The 15,577-nt window shown below is 43.1% G+C and overlaps 1 protein-coding gene across 6 annotated transcripts; it reads left to right on the plus strand.

Annotated features, from left to right (window-relative positions):
- The first annotated feature begins 3 nt into the window (after window positions 1–3).
- On the plus strand, window positions 4–14,901 carry ramp2 (receptor (G protein-coupled) activity modifying protein 2). Of its 6 annotated transcripts, none has more exons than XM_077555922.1 (7): window positions 4–668; window positions 2,309–3,945; window positions 4,268–4,333; window positions 4,601–4,636; window positions 8,963–8,995; window positions 11,800–11,977; window positions 12,864–14,901. In XM_077555922.1, exons 2-7 carry the CDS (start codon window positions 3,891–3,893, stop codon window positions 13,111–13,113), a joined length of 618 nt encoding a protein of 205 aa, XP_077412048.1. In that variant the 5' UTR covers window positions 4–668; window positions 2,309–3,890; the 3' UTR covers window positions 13,114–14,901. The 6 variants fall into 6 exon arrangements, with proteins under 6 accessions (XP_077412048.1, XP_077412049.1, XP_077412050.1 ...); XM_077555923.1 differs by having other exon boundaries at window positions 3,748–3,945; XM_077555924.1 differs by having other exon boundaries at window positions 4–422; window positions 3,748–3,945.
- The last annotated feature ends 676 nt before the right edge of the window (window positions 14,902–15,577 follow it).

A 15,577-nucleotide genomic window follows, 5' to 3' on the forward strand; every position in this document is an offset into this window, starting at 1 on the left:
GTAGCAGCAACAGCAGCACGGTGACGTATCCGTGGGTCAGGGGAGGAGAATTTATGGTTAAATTGTTTTTGCGCCGTCTGGGGAATGGAGGAAGTGTCGTGCGTGGGGCCGCCAGCCTCCTCTTCCTCTAACGCCAACGATTAGTCGTAGATCGCCACTCGTCAGAAAATAAATTACTACACTTCTGAGTCACAAACGCTACGTCCTGGTTTTGAAGCGGGCCATAAAGAGAGACTTTAATGGGTGATTACTAGTAATCGATCAGAAAAGTTGGAAGCGATCCAGCAGCTGCTTCAGTCGTCAAACACTCCATTTGTCGTTCTGAGATCCTCCTCTAGGGGGCGAGCGAGGTAATTTTCCCAGTATAGTCATGGAAGAAGTGAAAGCTCAAGAAGGTCCTTTTCGGCTAATGGTGCCTTCAGGTACATAACGTAGAATTGCAACTCATGTTTGAAAGCTTTAAAGTGTCACATTCCAATAGGTTATTGTGTCAGTGGCTTTTAACGTTCATTTAACATACATTACAAAACATGTATTCATTCATCGAGGGACTACTAAGTAATGCCTCTGCCTACAGTGACGTTAGTTTCCCACTAACGAGTAGTTTGATGACCCAACCAAAACCCCTCCCCACTACCTAAATGAACCAAGATGAGAACACGTTTACCGTGAGTAACAAAAAATAATTTAATCCAAACAAACAATCCACTATCCAGGCGCGCATCTGATTCCAATCAACAGGATCGTTATCAGATTTATGCAGGGCTTGCTGATGAGCTGATCAATAAACATCCAAAACCCGCAGCCATCGAGGACCGAGTTTGCCCACCCCTGGGCTAGGGGAATGTGCACTATCGTGTAAAAACACTAATTCCTTAGTCCACACGAATACCCACAACATTTTACCATCACCATCTGTCTTAATACCCCAACATTACATAATAAGATGCCTAAAAAAAACATGACTACTTACATAAATGCCTACATTAGATTAAAACACTACTACTACTACTGTAATAATAATAATAATGATGATGATGATGATGAATCACTGGTATACTCATCCCTTATACTGACTCATGCAGCCATGCGGTAAAAAAAATCTATATATATTTTCACTTAAAAACGCAATATATTGGCTATAAAACCTCTGTCCCCCAAAGCATTTTTAAATCAGTGAAGCACTAAAGCCACTGAAACGCTGTATTCTGCCTTCTAAGTTTAATTTTTTATGTTTCACACATTTCAATATTGGATTATTCCATATTTCAATGACATTCGGATTCTACCTCCATAGGATTTATGGGTAGTGTAAGCAAAAATAATTAGCCCTTAATTTTTTTATTTTTCGTTAGTTTAATGGTACCTTGCACGAAAGCGCAAATGCCAAGTTGTAGTCTTGGATGTCACACACGAGGGCGCCGTTGAGCCTCATTTAATGCTCCAGTGTGCCAAACATGCATATCCATCTCCAGTGGGTTCAGTATTATTGAGATTGTTTTCACGGCTATCATGCTAAGCTAACATCACACATGCCTGTTGTGGTTTGGACGTTCATGCAATCCTGCTTACTAATTACACAGTGGGGAAAATTGAAGTTTGCGTGTACAGAGCGTTGATGGTGAACTGTAGCAAAGCAAACAACCAGCGGAAGATAAGCTGTCAAGATTTGAGGCCTTATCAGGAGGAATTTTGATTGTGCTTAATGTCAACTGGGCGTGTTGCTTTTGGCAACTGCTGTGGGGAATCTGTAACGCGTTGATGCAACGCCCAAGAGAGACGGCAAGCATGTGGAAGTACATTTGAATGATGGCAGGCTGAATTGGTGCAAGTAGGAGATATCAGTCAAAATCTTTCACTACTTGAGCGGAAATCTGTCCGCTTTGATGCAATACGATGTGGACTATATGTCGATTTGACACTGGAGCAATAAATATATCTTTAAATTAAATTTAAGACCTCATTTAATGATGTAAATCAGTGATGCTGAATGCATATTGATAACACGTGATAGTATATTATTTGGTTTCTAAATTGAGAAGCATCAGAACACGCAGGCTATATTTACTACACATGCATCCAGTTGTACGGTGGTCTAACAGTTAGAAAGCTTCGTCAAAGCTATCTACATTTGAATTGCTGATTGCCTGTTAGGCTACAGCTCAGTGAGCAGCCAAGTGTATTTTTGGGAAATGAGGTAATTATTTTTTGCTAGAGTGAAACCCCCAATCAATCTGATTTGTTTTATATGAAGTGACTAATGAAGTCAATGGCAATTCCACAGGAGTTTTTGCTTTTTGTTCATCAGCATGTCAGCAAAACTAAAGAAGAAAAATGTGATGACAACCTTCAGCTTAAAAAAAAAATGGAACTGATTGCTACATAGGAAGACATAGGTGCACATGGCTCTGTTCTACCTGCTCAGCAAAATATGTTGATGTCAACAATATTTAAAGATGAGTTTAAAGTGAATTTCACAAATTTTGTCTATATTTTTTAACAGTGTTTTTTTTACAGTTGTATAATATTATTTTGTTTTGGTTGTGTTGTTTTGTCTTGGTAAGCAATAGCAAACTTAATGTAGCTTCCATGAGGTGTCTCTTACATGTCATTGTGTGGTAAACTTCAGGTTGCTTGATAAATATGCAACTGTAATACTTGACAAGGGAACAAGGCCTAGTGTTGTTCCGATACCGGTATCGGGAGAGGCCCCGACACTGCATACAAACAGTGGTATTGGCCTCGGCAAGTACTAACAAGTAACATGCCATCTTCTTTTCCTTTTGGCTTTTGCCTTCAGTTGCCTCCATCTAACCCTGTCCTCCCGATTCTCTGCTCTCATACCAATCACCTTCATGTCCTCTTTAACTACATATATAAACCTCTTCTTTGGTCTTCCTCTAGACCTCTTGCCTGGCATTTGGAAACTCAGCATCTGATTTCATTATTTCCAACGCTAACAAAGGACTTTGGGTGCAGCATCTTGAATGCTCTGAACCAATGGCAGGGCAGCTTTTTCATGTTGAAAAAACAAAACAAACCTATAAGTATTGGTACGGCAAAACTGGAATCGTTATCAGGGGCCAAAGAACGGTATTGGAACAACACTAATAAGGTCAACGACAGTTAAAAATGTTACTTAAAACGTGGTCTGGTCTGTTTATAACCACAATAGTTAGGGACCGCATAATTGACGCCCCTCTCCACAAATGAGGTTTGTAATTGAATATAGATGCCATATGATGGGGAAATTGAAACTTGTTACAGAAATAACCGTATTTAGTGGTTTAATTATTCAGCACAATCAAACCACTATCACATGAGGCTCATCAAAAGTATTAGCTAGCATACTAGCCTGAATAGCATGCTAGTATGAACTGCCGTGACATCATATATGAGCAAACAAACAAATTAGCCCACGCCCCTTAAAGGTACACAATACAGTTGTGACTTTCAACTTGTCTCAACATACTGTAATTCCCAATTTATTTAGTTACATACTTGGTCACGGAACAAAATCAATACGCAAGATATCACAAGAAAAAAAAAGGGATCCTGTTAAATTTTGGAGGTTCCACTCTACTACAAAATGTGACACTGTCAGAGAGTAGGTGTTACAAGTGATGGAGCATCTCTCTCTCTCTCTCCCAGCTCGTGAAACCAGAGGGGGGCGGGATGAGAGCCAGGGATGGCGCTACATCAGTAGCAGAGTCTACCTTATCACAGCCTCTCTGTCCTCTTTGGCAGGAAAAACGCCCATCCTAGGAAACGTGGGCTTCCTGTTATTTTATGAAGCCTTCCTGTTAAAAAAAGAAGGGGAAAAAAACGTTGGGATATGTAACCCCTAACTGGCCTCCAAGTGGGAGAAGGACAGAGCATTGTTGGGCAACATGACATCGAGCAGGTTTCACATCGTCTTTGCCGTCTCTTTTCTTCTCATGTGCGGTAAGTGAAACTTTCTCGCTTTATATACAGTACAGTGAGGTGTACTTCAGGGCTCACCTCTGAGTAGGAATTCCCAGGAGCTTTCATCTCTTTAAAGGCCCTTTCATTGAATACTGTATTTCATTTTTTTCTTTTGGAAGCAAGTTTAGTTTAATTTACAAAGCTGCTTTTGTTGTGAAATCCTGATCCAGATGTTTAAAATAAAAGTTTGGCATCATTGTCACTGATGCTTTTTATTTGCTTCACCTTTTGGAACCACAGTAAAGCAAATACAATTCAATTTACTTATTGATATGAATGTTTATTTCTTTCCCTCATACAGCCTGGTGTACCCCAGTATGCTGTCTGGTGGATGAAAAGTTGAATATGCAGTCCGCCACCACAGTAGGTAAGAATATTGTCATTGTAAATAAATCTGTCAAATCTCAATAATCCTCATTTGCATCCATGCTGGACTGTCTTCCAACTTTCCATATATCGTTGCTGTACAAAGAAAAGTCTAAATATTTTTTATAGTATTTTGGAAGATGTTTTTTCTATAATCCTGCTCACCAATCAATCAGCCGAACAAACAGTCCTTGGCAGAAGAAAAGTGACCTAGCACACATAGTACTCAAGTTGTATTTCCTATGTTACTGACATGTTTTCTTTACAGTGTATCAATCAACAGAGATGATAAACGCCATTGCCAGTAAGTGTCTTGTTTAATTCTTCATAATTACATAATAACACCCACACCCACACACTGTATCACATCATAATATGTTGAGTGTTTTGATTGACTGTGTGTGTCCTCTCCTGCGGGGAATATTTGGCATCATATTCCTAAACTCAAAAGAGCTGAGCGATCTGGGAGACGACGACCTCAGCCAAGATCCATGTATATGTGTGCGTGTGTGTTCTCTGTGCTCCAATCCAACACAAACTCCCGGTGAGGTCTCATCAGCCGAAGCCTCGGAGAAAGGTTAAGTGAAACCGTGCCCCACCTGGCGCAACTTCCTGAATTTGTTCGTCATTGGGCCCCCACACTGTGACTGAGGCAGTGTTGTTGTGAAACCGGCGCGAGTTTGCAAGTGAGCGATTGCCCCTTTGCTGTTCCTCATCATATGCCCCCCCCCCCCCTTCCACACACACACCTCCCCCAAGTCGTAGCTCCTCCTCTGCAGAAAAGCAGAAAAGACACTTCCTGATGTCATTACTAAATCAAAAAGCGCCTCGGCTAGCAGATGTCAAGAGAGGCCCCATGAGCTGATTCTGTGACATGTAAAGTTCCATGAAAAGTCTTGGGCTGCTTTGTTATCACAGCAATCATTTTGACAAACAGTTCAGGGCGCATTGAAAATCCCAAACCGATTTACAAGAAGCGGTCAAATTCACAGGGCAAGGAAGTAGTTGAGACATTTTTGGAGAAGATCTGGACACATTTGATGATGCAGCAATCTTGTACAGCAGCGTGGGCGCATGGGTCAAAGGGGGGTGGGGGGGGGGGGTATTATAAAACATGCATACTAGTTAAGGATTTCAATTTCAATTTCAAGTCGGAAACAACTTCACTGATGCAGAACCACCAGTAGAAGGTAGTGATGCATCATTTTAGATATGAGATCAGCCCAGTTTGTAAATCTAATCTGATCGAGAAATGGCTGCATTTTGTTAAATCGACCTTGGTTTACTGTTAGGCGGCACGGTGGATGACTGGTTAGCACATCCGCCTCCTAGTGCAGAGGACGTGAGATCGAGTCCGGGCTTCAGCCTTCCTGGGTGGAGTTTGCATGTTCTCCCCGTGCTTGCGTGAGTTTTCTCCGGGTGTTCCAGTTTCCTCCCACATTCCAAAAACATGCATGGCAGGTTAATTGAACACTCCAAATTGTCCCTAGGTGTGATTGTGAGTGTGGATGGTTGTTCGTCTCTGTGTGCCCTGTGATTGGCTGGCAACTAGTTCAGGGTGTACCCTGCCTACTGCCCGAAGCCAGCTTGGATAGGCTCCAGCGCCCCCTGTGACCCTTGTGAGGACAAGTGGTTAAGAAAATAGATGGATGTTTACTGCTGATTACACAAAAGAAAAAGGAAGACTCCAACTTCGCTTCCCACTGTCTTGACCAATCAGTGCCCTCAGCCACTTGTGTCTTTCCCAGGTGTGTCTTGTTGAGTAATTAGTAGGGTTGTATTTAGGCCCCCGTCCACACGAAAGCCAGTTTCAATGTATCCTCAGAAGTTTCTTGCCGTTCGTCCACACGATGGCGCGGTTTCGGAGCTTGAAACCGATCAATTTTGAAACCAGGCTCCAGAGTGGAAAGATTTCAAAATTTTCAAGCCTGGACACCATATGCAGGATACTCCTCCAGTGATGACGTAATGGTCGCAGCTTGATGACGACGCATTGTTGCAGATTGATGACGTATACGCCAATTCTCGCGTGACTGCTCGCAAACCGTCAGTCTGTCAACAACAATGGCAGATAGCCGTGTCGTAGTCGTTTTGCGCAGCCTTTTTATCTTGTTTATGCTTTTGCAGCAAAATATTTTGCTTCTTTATTCCCACGTTTAACAAGCGGTGTTGTATTTGAATCACCTGCCATTGTCATTTCTCCTGTGTTCGTCTTTTTTATGTTGTTTTGATACATGCAAAGCCCATGTTTGTTCTGTGGATTGCAATAAAGTTAGAAAAAAAAGAAGTGTTCGTCTTCTTCGCTGATTCTTCTTCTACGCTTTCCGTTAGCTCCCTGTGGCTGCGCTACAGCGCCACTCCAAACTTGGCATATACATTACAGCCGTTAAACGTTCTCAGCGTCTTCTTTTGGACACATGGAAGTCTTGAAATGCTTCTGTGTGTACGAGATTAGTTTGAGGAACGAAGCCGGCTTTCCTTACGTCTGGAAGGGGCCTTAGTCTCCGGGGTTTGTTTAGTCAGTGTGGATGCATTGTTGGTGTTATGTTTGGTTTGTTGTAGTCACGTCTTGTTACCTAGCCACATCTCAAACCCCAAGCCCAGTCAAAGCCGCAGCCAAGCCAACACCAAAGTCATAGCCACAGCCTGCCAAGTCAAGCCAAAAGCCACAGCCAGCCAAGTCAAGTCCGGTCACATCTCGTCCTGTTCTGCCATGTCATGTCAAGTCCAGTTAAGTGCAAGTTGATCAAGTCCAGTGCAATTCGATCAAGTCCGGTGCAAGTCAAGTCCAGGTAAGCGCAAGTCGAGTGCAAGTTGAATCCAGACGAGTGCAAGTCAAGTTCAGTTAAGCGGAAGTCGAGTGCAAGTTGAATCCAGACAAGTACAAGTCGAGTACAAGTCAAGTGCAGTTTAGCGCAAGTTGAGTGCAAGTGCAAGTCAAGTCAAGTCAAGTGCAAGTCGAATCCAGTCAAGTCCAGTTGAGTGCAAGTTGAGTGCAAGTCAAGTCCAGTTAAGCGCAAGTCGAGTGCAAGTTGAATCCAGACAAGTACAAGTCGAGTACAAGTCAAGTGCAGTTAAGCGCAAGTCGAGTGCAAGTTGAATCCAGACAAGTGCAAGTCAAGTCAAGTCAAGTGCAAGTCGAATCCAGTCAAGTCCAGTTGAGTGCAAGTCAAGTCCAGTTAAGCGCAAGTCAAGTGCTAGTTGAATCCAGACAAGTGCAAGTCGAGTTCAAGTCGATTCCAGTCCAGTCCTATCAAGTCCAGTTCAGTCACGTCATATCCTGGTACCCTGCTCACCTTCTGCTCTTAATTTAATAAACTCACCACTTTTACTCTGTTACTCTAACTGGTATCACAATATATGTCTGGAGTGGGAATGTACGCCAGCACCCCCGCCACCAATTTGGCAATTAGATTCCGATTGGTAATATATGTCAGCACTCAACCCTTCAGACATCCCCACATTGAATGGTTGCTAGTCCGCAAAAAATCTCTACTAATACAAATCAGTCCCTGGCGGAAATTTGCATTAAGGTGCACATATAGGAATTTACTTTGAACAGCAGAATCGCTTTGGCGGCCTCCATGGACCAGAAGTTAGCCCACTAATGAAAGACCAGAAAATCACTAAGACCTTTCTCCCGAGGTCTGCAGACTACTGGGTGTGAGTAGTTATTAGACATGATTAGTTGTTATTAAAGTGTAACTTTGGAATCACTGTGCTTTTGGGAAGGCAGAAGACTGTAATGGATGAAGAACAGTCATATTGGGACTGGGAGCAGATCAAACTCGTTTGCTTAACTCGCACGTGTTAGTTTGTCTTTTATTTGGCTCAAATTAAGCCAAATATCGATCTGTGCCGCTTGCACAGTCGTGATTCCCATCCAGCCCCCGAGAAGCTTTAAATATTTGCTTATGTTTCCTATTTGGCTGAGGCAACCCCCCCCCCCCCCCAAAAAAAAAGGCAAATAAATCACATGCTGTGAGTCTGGCCAGGCCTTCCACTGTGAGAAAGTGAGACTAAAAAGCAGAACAAGAGTTGAGGAGTAAAGGGTTTTCAGATGTGAGTCCAGCCCAGCTCGCTTTGGGTGTGCTTCCTTCTTTTTTATTTGGGGGAGAATGGAGAGGACAATCTGTGTTGCCTCCACCCCCTCCAGAAGGCAGAACCATCCTAGGGAAGCGCCAGTCGGAGACGGGAAGAGCTGCCGCCGAGGCGCGGGGGCCGTGGGGCTGATCTGAGGGGAACATCTGGCGAGGCGGGCAGGGTAGCTCTCCGTCGGACATCTGCTGGCGAGGGTTTTACGCCGCGTCGCTCTCATCCTGACGCCGCTTCCTGTTATGCCTCGCTGGGCCTCAGCGTCTTTGTTCAGGGTCATCCGTGCGGGAGGAGACACCCTGAGTCATTTATTCTGACATGAAGGGAGCGCTTGGGTTGATTGTGGTGTTCTTCTCCTTTTTCTGTGGTGAGTGTGTGAGATCGTGTGTGCGTGTGTGTGCTCGCGATTCCCCTTTATCCAGCTGCAGATGTCTTCCTGTAGAACACATGAAGCTGCATTATTTTTGGGTTCAAATTGTGTTTTGTATTGCATGCATGCCATTCAAACTTGTAATCGCAACTGTTTCCCCTCCAGATGCCACCTTGGGAGACACCGCCTCACCAAGCGGTATGTGGAACAATCTTATTTACACCATTTTATTAGGTAGCCTACACCTGCACAGTTTCAATAAGAACCAACTCAAAATTATAATACGCAATAGCGACTGAGTACGAGTGGTGACACACACCTTCACCACCAATACTCCGCACCATACGCCCTAAGAATGCTCTGATACTTTGACACGAATACCACTTTACCAGCCTCGCATATAACTTTCTGCCAGGGTTTAGGAGCCATGTTAGCCGTGTAGCGCTACTTTGTACTGCTAAACGCTAAAGCCAACTGCAAATTATAAACCGCAATCTATATATCTATAATATTTATTGACTTAACTCACCTCAACTCACTTTTATTCATATAGTGTTTCCGCAAGTTCACTGAGGCAAAAACTCGGGCTTGGTAGGAGTTCAGTGGGGCCATGGAAAACAACTTCTGGATGACTTTGAGGAAATTCTGGTCCAAAATCCGGCATCTCGGCAGAGGAAAGCAGTGGACCATTAACACTATATATAGTGTAGATGGAGTGCTGCTAACCTCAACTCGGGACGTTGTGAGTCAGTGGAGAGAATACTTCAAAGACCTCCTCAATTCCACCTTGGAGGAAGCAGAGTCTGGGACTATGAGGTGGGCTCTCCTTTCTCTGGGGTCGAAGTCATTGAGGTGGTTGGGAAGCTCCTCAGTGGCAAAGTTCCGGGGGGTGGATGAGATCCGCCCGGACTTCCTAAAGGTTTTGGATGTTGTGGGGCTGTCATGCCTCTACAACATCACGTGGACATCTGGGACAGTGCCTCTGGATTGGCCGACCGGGGTGGCGGTCCCCCTTTTTAAGAAGCCAGTAGCATTAACAATAGTGGTGGATTAACTGCCCTTTTTAAGAAGGGGGACCGGACGGTGTGCTCCAACGATAGCGGGATCACACTCCTCAGCCTCCCTGGAAAAGTCTGTTCAGGGGTGCTGGAGAGGAGGGTCCGTCGAGAAGTCGAATCTCAGATTCAGGAGTAGCAGTGCAATTTTTGTCCCGGCCGTCGAACAGTGGACCAGCTCTACACACTCGGCAGGATCCTCGAGGGTGCATGGGAGTTCGCCCAACCAGTCCACATGTGCTTTGTGGACTTGGAGAAGGCGTTTGACCGTGTCCCTCAGAGAGTTCTGTGGAGGGTGCTTCGGGAGTACAGGGTACCGAGCCCCCTGATCCGGCAGTAAGTCAAATTAATTTCAATTACGGCAATAAGTCGAATTCTTTTCCAGTGAGGGTTGGACTCCGCCAAGGTTGTCCTTTGTCACTGATTCTGTTCATAACTTTTATGGACAGAATTCCTAGGCGCAGCCGAGGCGTTGAGGGAGTCCGGTTTGGTGGCCTTAGCATTGCATCTTTGCATTTTGCAGATGATGTGGTGCTGTTGGCTTCTTCAAGCCAAAATCTCTCAAGAACTCTCACTGGAGTGGTGAGTGTGAAGCGGTATGAAGCGGTTGCGATGAAAATCAGCACCTACAAATCCGAGACCATGGTCCTCTGTCGGAAAAGGGTGAAGTGCCCTCTCTGGGTCGGGGATGAGATCCTGCCCCAAGCGGAGGACTTCAAGTATCTTGAAATCTTGTTCACAAATCACGAGTGAGGTCAGGGTGGAGTGGGTGATTGACAGGCGGATTGGTGCAGCATCTGCAGTGATGCGGACTCTGTTGTGGTGAAGAAGGAGTCGAAAAGGCGACGCTCTCGATTTACTGGTCGATCTACGTTCCTACCCTCACCTGTGGTCACAAGCTGTGAGGCGTGACCGAAAGAACCAGATCCCAGATACAAGTGGCCGAAATGAGTTTCCTCCGCAGGGTGTCCGGGCTCTCCTTTAGCGACTGGGTGAAAAGCTCGGTCATCCGAGAGGGTTCTCAGTGTCGAGCCGCTACGCCTCCACGTTGAGAGGAACCAGTTGAGGTGGCTCGGGCATCTGGTTCGGATGCCTTCAGGATGCCTCCCCGGAGATGTGTTCCGGGGATGTGATGCGACAGGCCCTGAGGACGACCCAGGAAACGCTGGAGAGTCTTTTGGCTGGCCAGGGTACGCTTTGGGATCCCGGCGGAGGAGCTGGTTGAAGTGGCTGGGGAGAGGGAAATCTGGGCTTCCCTGCTAAAGCTGCTGCCCCCGCGACCAGACCCTGGATAAGCGGTAGTTAATGGATGGATGCTTTCACAACAGCTGGAGCTATACAGTACAATAATTTAGTACTGGGTGTTTTTAGGCCTAAAAAAAGTATTACACTGTAACAGACAATAGACTGCAATGGACAAGCTCTTCCTCCTATTAGTCCATTATTTCGAGCTTTGACTTCCTAGACACAAATTACAACTTTCCGATTAGCTAGAGCTTTGGTGCCATCTTGTGGCCTCTTAAGAGTGTTTAAGAAAGAGCACAAAAACTGTCAAAAAACAAACAAACCACTCATCATATTAGAGTTTTGCTTCTAAGTTTACTGTAAATACCCCAGAGGTGTGCAAATTTATGAGTCCACTGTATGGTGAGAAAAAGGCTTAATGTGGGCTTAATGTCCATAAAATCCAAAAATACTTTGGCAATGGTTTTGATATTTTTAGAGGTTGAATTTGACATGAGAAGAGATGTGCATGTGAATTTTGGTGATGATTCAAAGCATTTTTGTGTCATTAAGCAACGTTTATCTTTTGGACATTTACAGTTGTACTCACAAGGGTATGTAAACTTTCGAGCACAACTGTAGATGTGCAGGTGCAGGTGAACGTAATGCAATGTCTGGTTTGTGGGTGATTTTGAATGCTCATTTGTAATCTCTTCCTTGCAGCTTGTGCACAAACCACTGTCAGTTGTACAAGATTCCTTGGTTACTGTGATGCTTTTTTCGGGGGCGCCACCATGGACTGCCTGTATGATCTCCTGGACCCCATTTGCCTCTGCAACTTTGAGGTGGCCATGGAGGCCATGAACACCACCAACTGGTGTGCTTGGAGTAACGTAAGCTGGTAAGCGGACTTCACTGTCCAAGTTTATTCCAACACAGTGGTACCTTGACTTATGAGTTTCATTTGTACCCTGACCAAGCTCTAGCTCAATTTACTTGGGTATGAAATTAATTTAATTGCCTATAATCAATGCAAGCCCCCCCCTCCCCTCGAGAAAAAGTCACCATTTTATGTTGTGCAATTTTAACTCATTCACTGCCATTGACGGCTATAGACGTCAAAAATTCATTTGAACTATTTCTATTGGTTTAACATTTTTTTCCACTTTTGTTAACAAGATTATGAAAACCTAGAGAAAAAAATATTGTACATTTGGAACAGATATAAAATTTGTGGTTAATCGTGAGTTAACTAGTGAAGTCATGCGATATATTACGATTTTTTTATAATAATTTTTAATGATCTTTTCTTCTTTTTTTCCTAAAAAAAAGAAGTAATTTTATTTTTTGTTTTTAATAATATTTTATTTAAAAAATAAAATAAAAGATTCTTAAAAATTAGGGGTGTCAGGCAATGACATTTTTTTTATTATAATTAATGGCATGACTTCACTAGTTTACTCACGATTAGTATATTTTTTTTATATCTGTTCTAAATGTACAATAAAAAAGGGAAAAACATTTTAAACTAAAATAAATAGTTCAAATGAATTTTTGACGTCTATAGCCATCAATGGCAGTGAATGAGTTAATAACTATTTTATAAAAAAAACAAACATTAATCTTCCCTTTCGTCGCAGGGGTTACATTCCAGACCACCCCCACCATAAGTGAAATGTGCGATACAGAAACTCCCTATTGACCAAGTGAAAAGTAATAATCACAGGTACCACTGTAGTGTTTGAAAGTAGTAAGCGTGATGGTGAGCTGCCGTCGCTTCTCGTTAGGTTGTACAGCAACTTGAGCATCTGCACCGAGAACATCTCCGACTGCCTGGGCATCCCGTGGCCCAACCCTCTGGTGGAGCAGACCTTTGTGGACATCCACCACAAGTTCTTCAAGGACTGCCCCATGGAGGAGCTCAGCGACCCGCCGCCGCCCATCATCTTCGCCCTGGTGATCACGCCCATCCTCCTGATTCCCGTCATGGTCAGCCTGGTGGTCCTCAAGACCAAGAATGGGGATGGGAGCTCCTGATCTCCTCGGTGTGAGCGAGGGCTGAAGATTTGGTTTTGTCGAGATGAGCCGCGGTAGGGAAAACGTCACGGGAGATTTAGAATACCATCAGTGCTTTTCAAGTGCATGGAACTTTTTGTTCTTGGAAATGTTATTCAAGGAACATAAAGAGTCCCTTGGCCCATTGTTATTTACGGAACCAGTTGAGTCCGTTTGACGCAGGAAAAACCCAGTGGAAACAATTTAGTTTGGTTTGGTTCTCCCTTGTTTTTGCATCCATTGCTGTGTTATTTCTAGTTTCTCCTAAACTTTTCTGGCTCGTCATTTATCAACCTTGCGGATATCTTGACATTTACTTTGTCCGTTTTGATCTGCTACTCACAGTTCCTCATTCTTTCGATTTCAGAGAAATTCGCAACTGAACCTGCACGTCACTCTCCACCTGTCAGAGTTTATTTTCCATCTTGTAAAGTGATTGGGAAAACATCAAAACATCATGTGACAAATGTTGGAACCTACCTGATTAGGGACTTTTTTTTTAAGAAATAGATTTAACGTTCTATCCGTAACTTAATTATAGACAACATTGTCTGAAGGTTTCTAGTTCCAGGACTAAGTTCCTGTGGTCCATCGAGTCCTTGCTGTAACTAGCTACCAAGGAAGGAGTCAAACGGTTTTACCTACCTTCCGGATACATTTTTTCATCTCTGATATCCCCAAAAAAGTTCTCAAAAGAATGTGCACCTGGTTGTCTGTCCATCTTCTCAAAGGATCAACTTTGCAAACCCCGCCCCCAAAGCTCTTGAACCTTTTTAGCTTTATAGCTCCTTATAAGGACTTCTTGGGAGGTTGATATACATTTACCTGGCTTCAAAATTGTAGATCAGGATTTTTGGTTTCAAGCCCTTGCTCTATCTAAAGCCACATTGCTGCCAATTGGCCAAATCCAGATTGGCTCGGCTTGATCAGGTAAATCCTAATGTAGCTACCGTTTGTGTGTGTGTGTAGCGACTTAGCTATTTAAATAGCTCAATAATCAACAGATGACAATGTCTATCGACAGCTCTCTTGCAAGCAGAGACTATTTATTCTCTGTCTTCCAATCAGTGGAGTGTGCTTTCTCTATCCCCACCCCTTTTTGTACCCTACCACAGTTTTTTGTACCCCCAACACGAGGATGCCAAAAGTGATTACACCACGATGACTTCCACAAACACATTGTATCAAAGTGAACAAAACTGTGCTACTTGGTGGAAACAGGAACTGAGTTCAGCTTTTTAATGACAAGACCTTAAAGGAGTGGTTGCACTTAATATGAACCAAATGACGACTAACACATTTTTTATGACACTGTGTGTAATTATGACAAAAGCGCTGGAGCTTGCTGGATAGTCCTACGGTTTGGTTACATTGAGAGTGTACTCAGTGTTGCGTGGCACCGGGAGCTCTCCTTTAGACTGAGCTAAGCCGGCTCGGGTTGGGCAGGATGAGATGCCAGAGGTGATGGAACACAATTGGGAGGAGGAGGAGGAGCCTTCTTTCCTGCTATTGTCTCATTTTAAAACACAATCCTCATCCTTTTATTCAGATGGAGTTTATATTTGACTTAATGTCAGTGACAGGAAGCAAAAGATATAAATAATGTTTTGCCTTGTTTGAGTGACGAGAAAAAGCTCTTTTTAGTGCTTTCAGATTTAGCTCTTATTTATGTGGTATTTCTGTGTATTTTCGGGACTTCTGTAGCATCTGGGAGGAAACTATATAATGTACTGTATTATAATTAAACACATTTTATACATTTGGATCTAAGATTGTTTGTCTGATGTGATTTATGCAATATTAACATAACAACATAATCCAACCAGTAACTGAATCTTCAATTTGTGGTTGTGCTATTTTCTGCACTGTCAATTTGAAAGCAAAGATTAATTAAACATGTTTTCCTAATGTGATTAATTGAAAAAAATAGCAACAAATTAAACGATTACCAAAATAATTGTTAGTCGCAGATCTACTTATACTATATTCTATACTATATATAGTTATAAGTAAAAATGCTAAAAATGAAATTGAAATAAAATGTCATTATAATAATGCTATTTTTTTGTTTTTTAATTTAAATGCTAAGAGATACCATGTTATGATTGAGCCCTACAAACTTCCCAATGCTAAAATGATTGGGGGGATGACAAATTTATTTTTTTTGCTAATATGCTATGATTGCGCTCTGCCTAGCAACAAATGACAAGTAAAAATCTGTAATTGAAGTAGCTGATCCCATTTGCATTTGAGTCTTTTAGTGTGAGTTTTTAGGTGTGTGATTTATAGGGTTGCCTTCAAAATACTAAAATATTGAAAAATGCAAAAAGAATAAGTGGGTGTCATAAAAACACTACTGACACACAACACTGCAGGGAGGGAGGTCTCTGTATGTACTGTACTGTGTGTGTGTGTTGTGTGTGTATGTGTTGTGTGTGTGTGTGTG

The sequence above is a fragment of the Vanacampus margaritifer genome, chromosome 2 (genome assembly GCF_051991255.1).
Source record: "Vanacampus margaritifer isolate UIUO_Vmar chromosome 2, RoL_Vmar_1.0, whole genome shotgun sequence".
In the NCBI taxonomy this organism is placed as follows: domain Eukaryota; kingdom Metazoa; phylum Chordata; class Actinopteri; order Syngnathiformes; family Syngnathidae; genus Vanacampus; species Vanacampus margaritifer.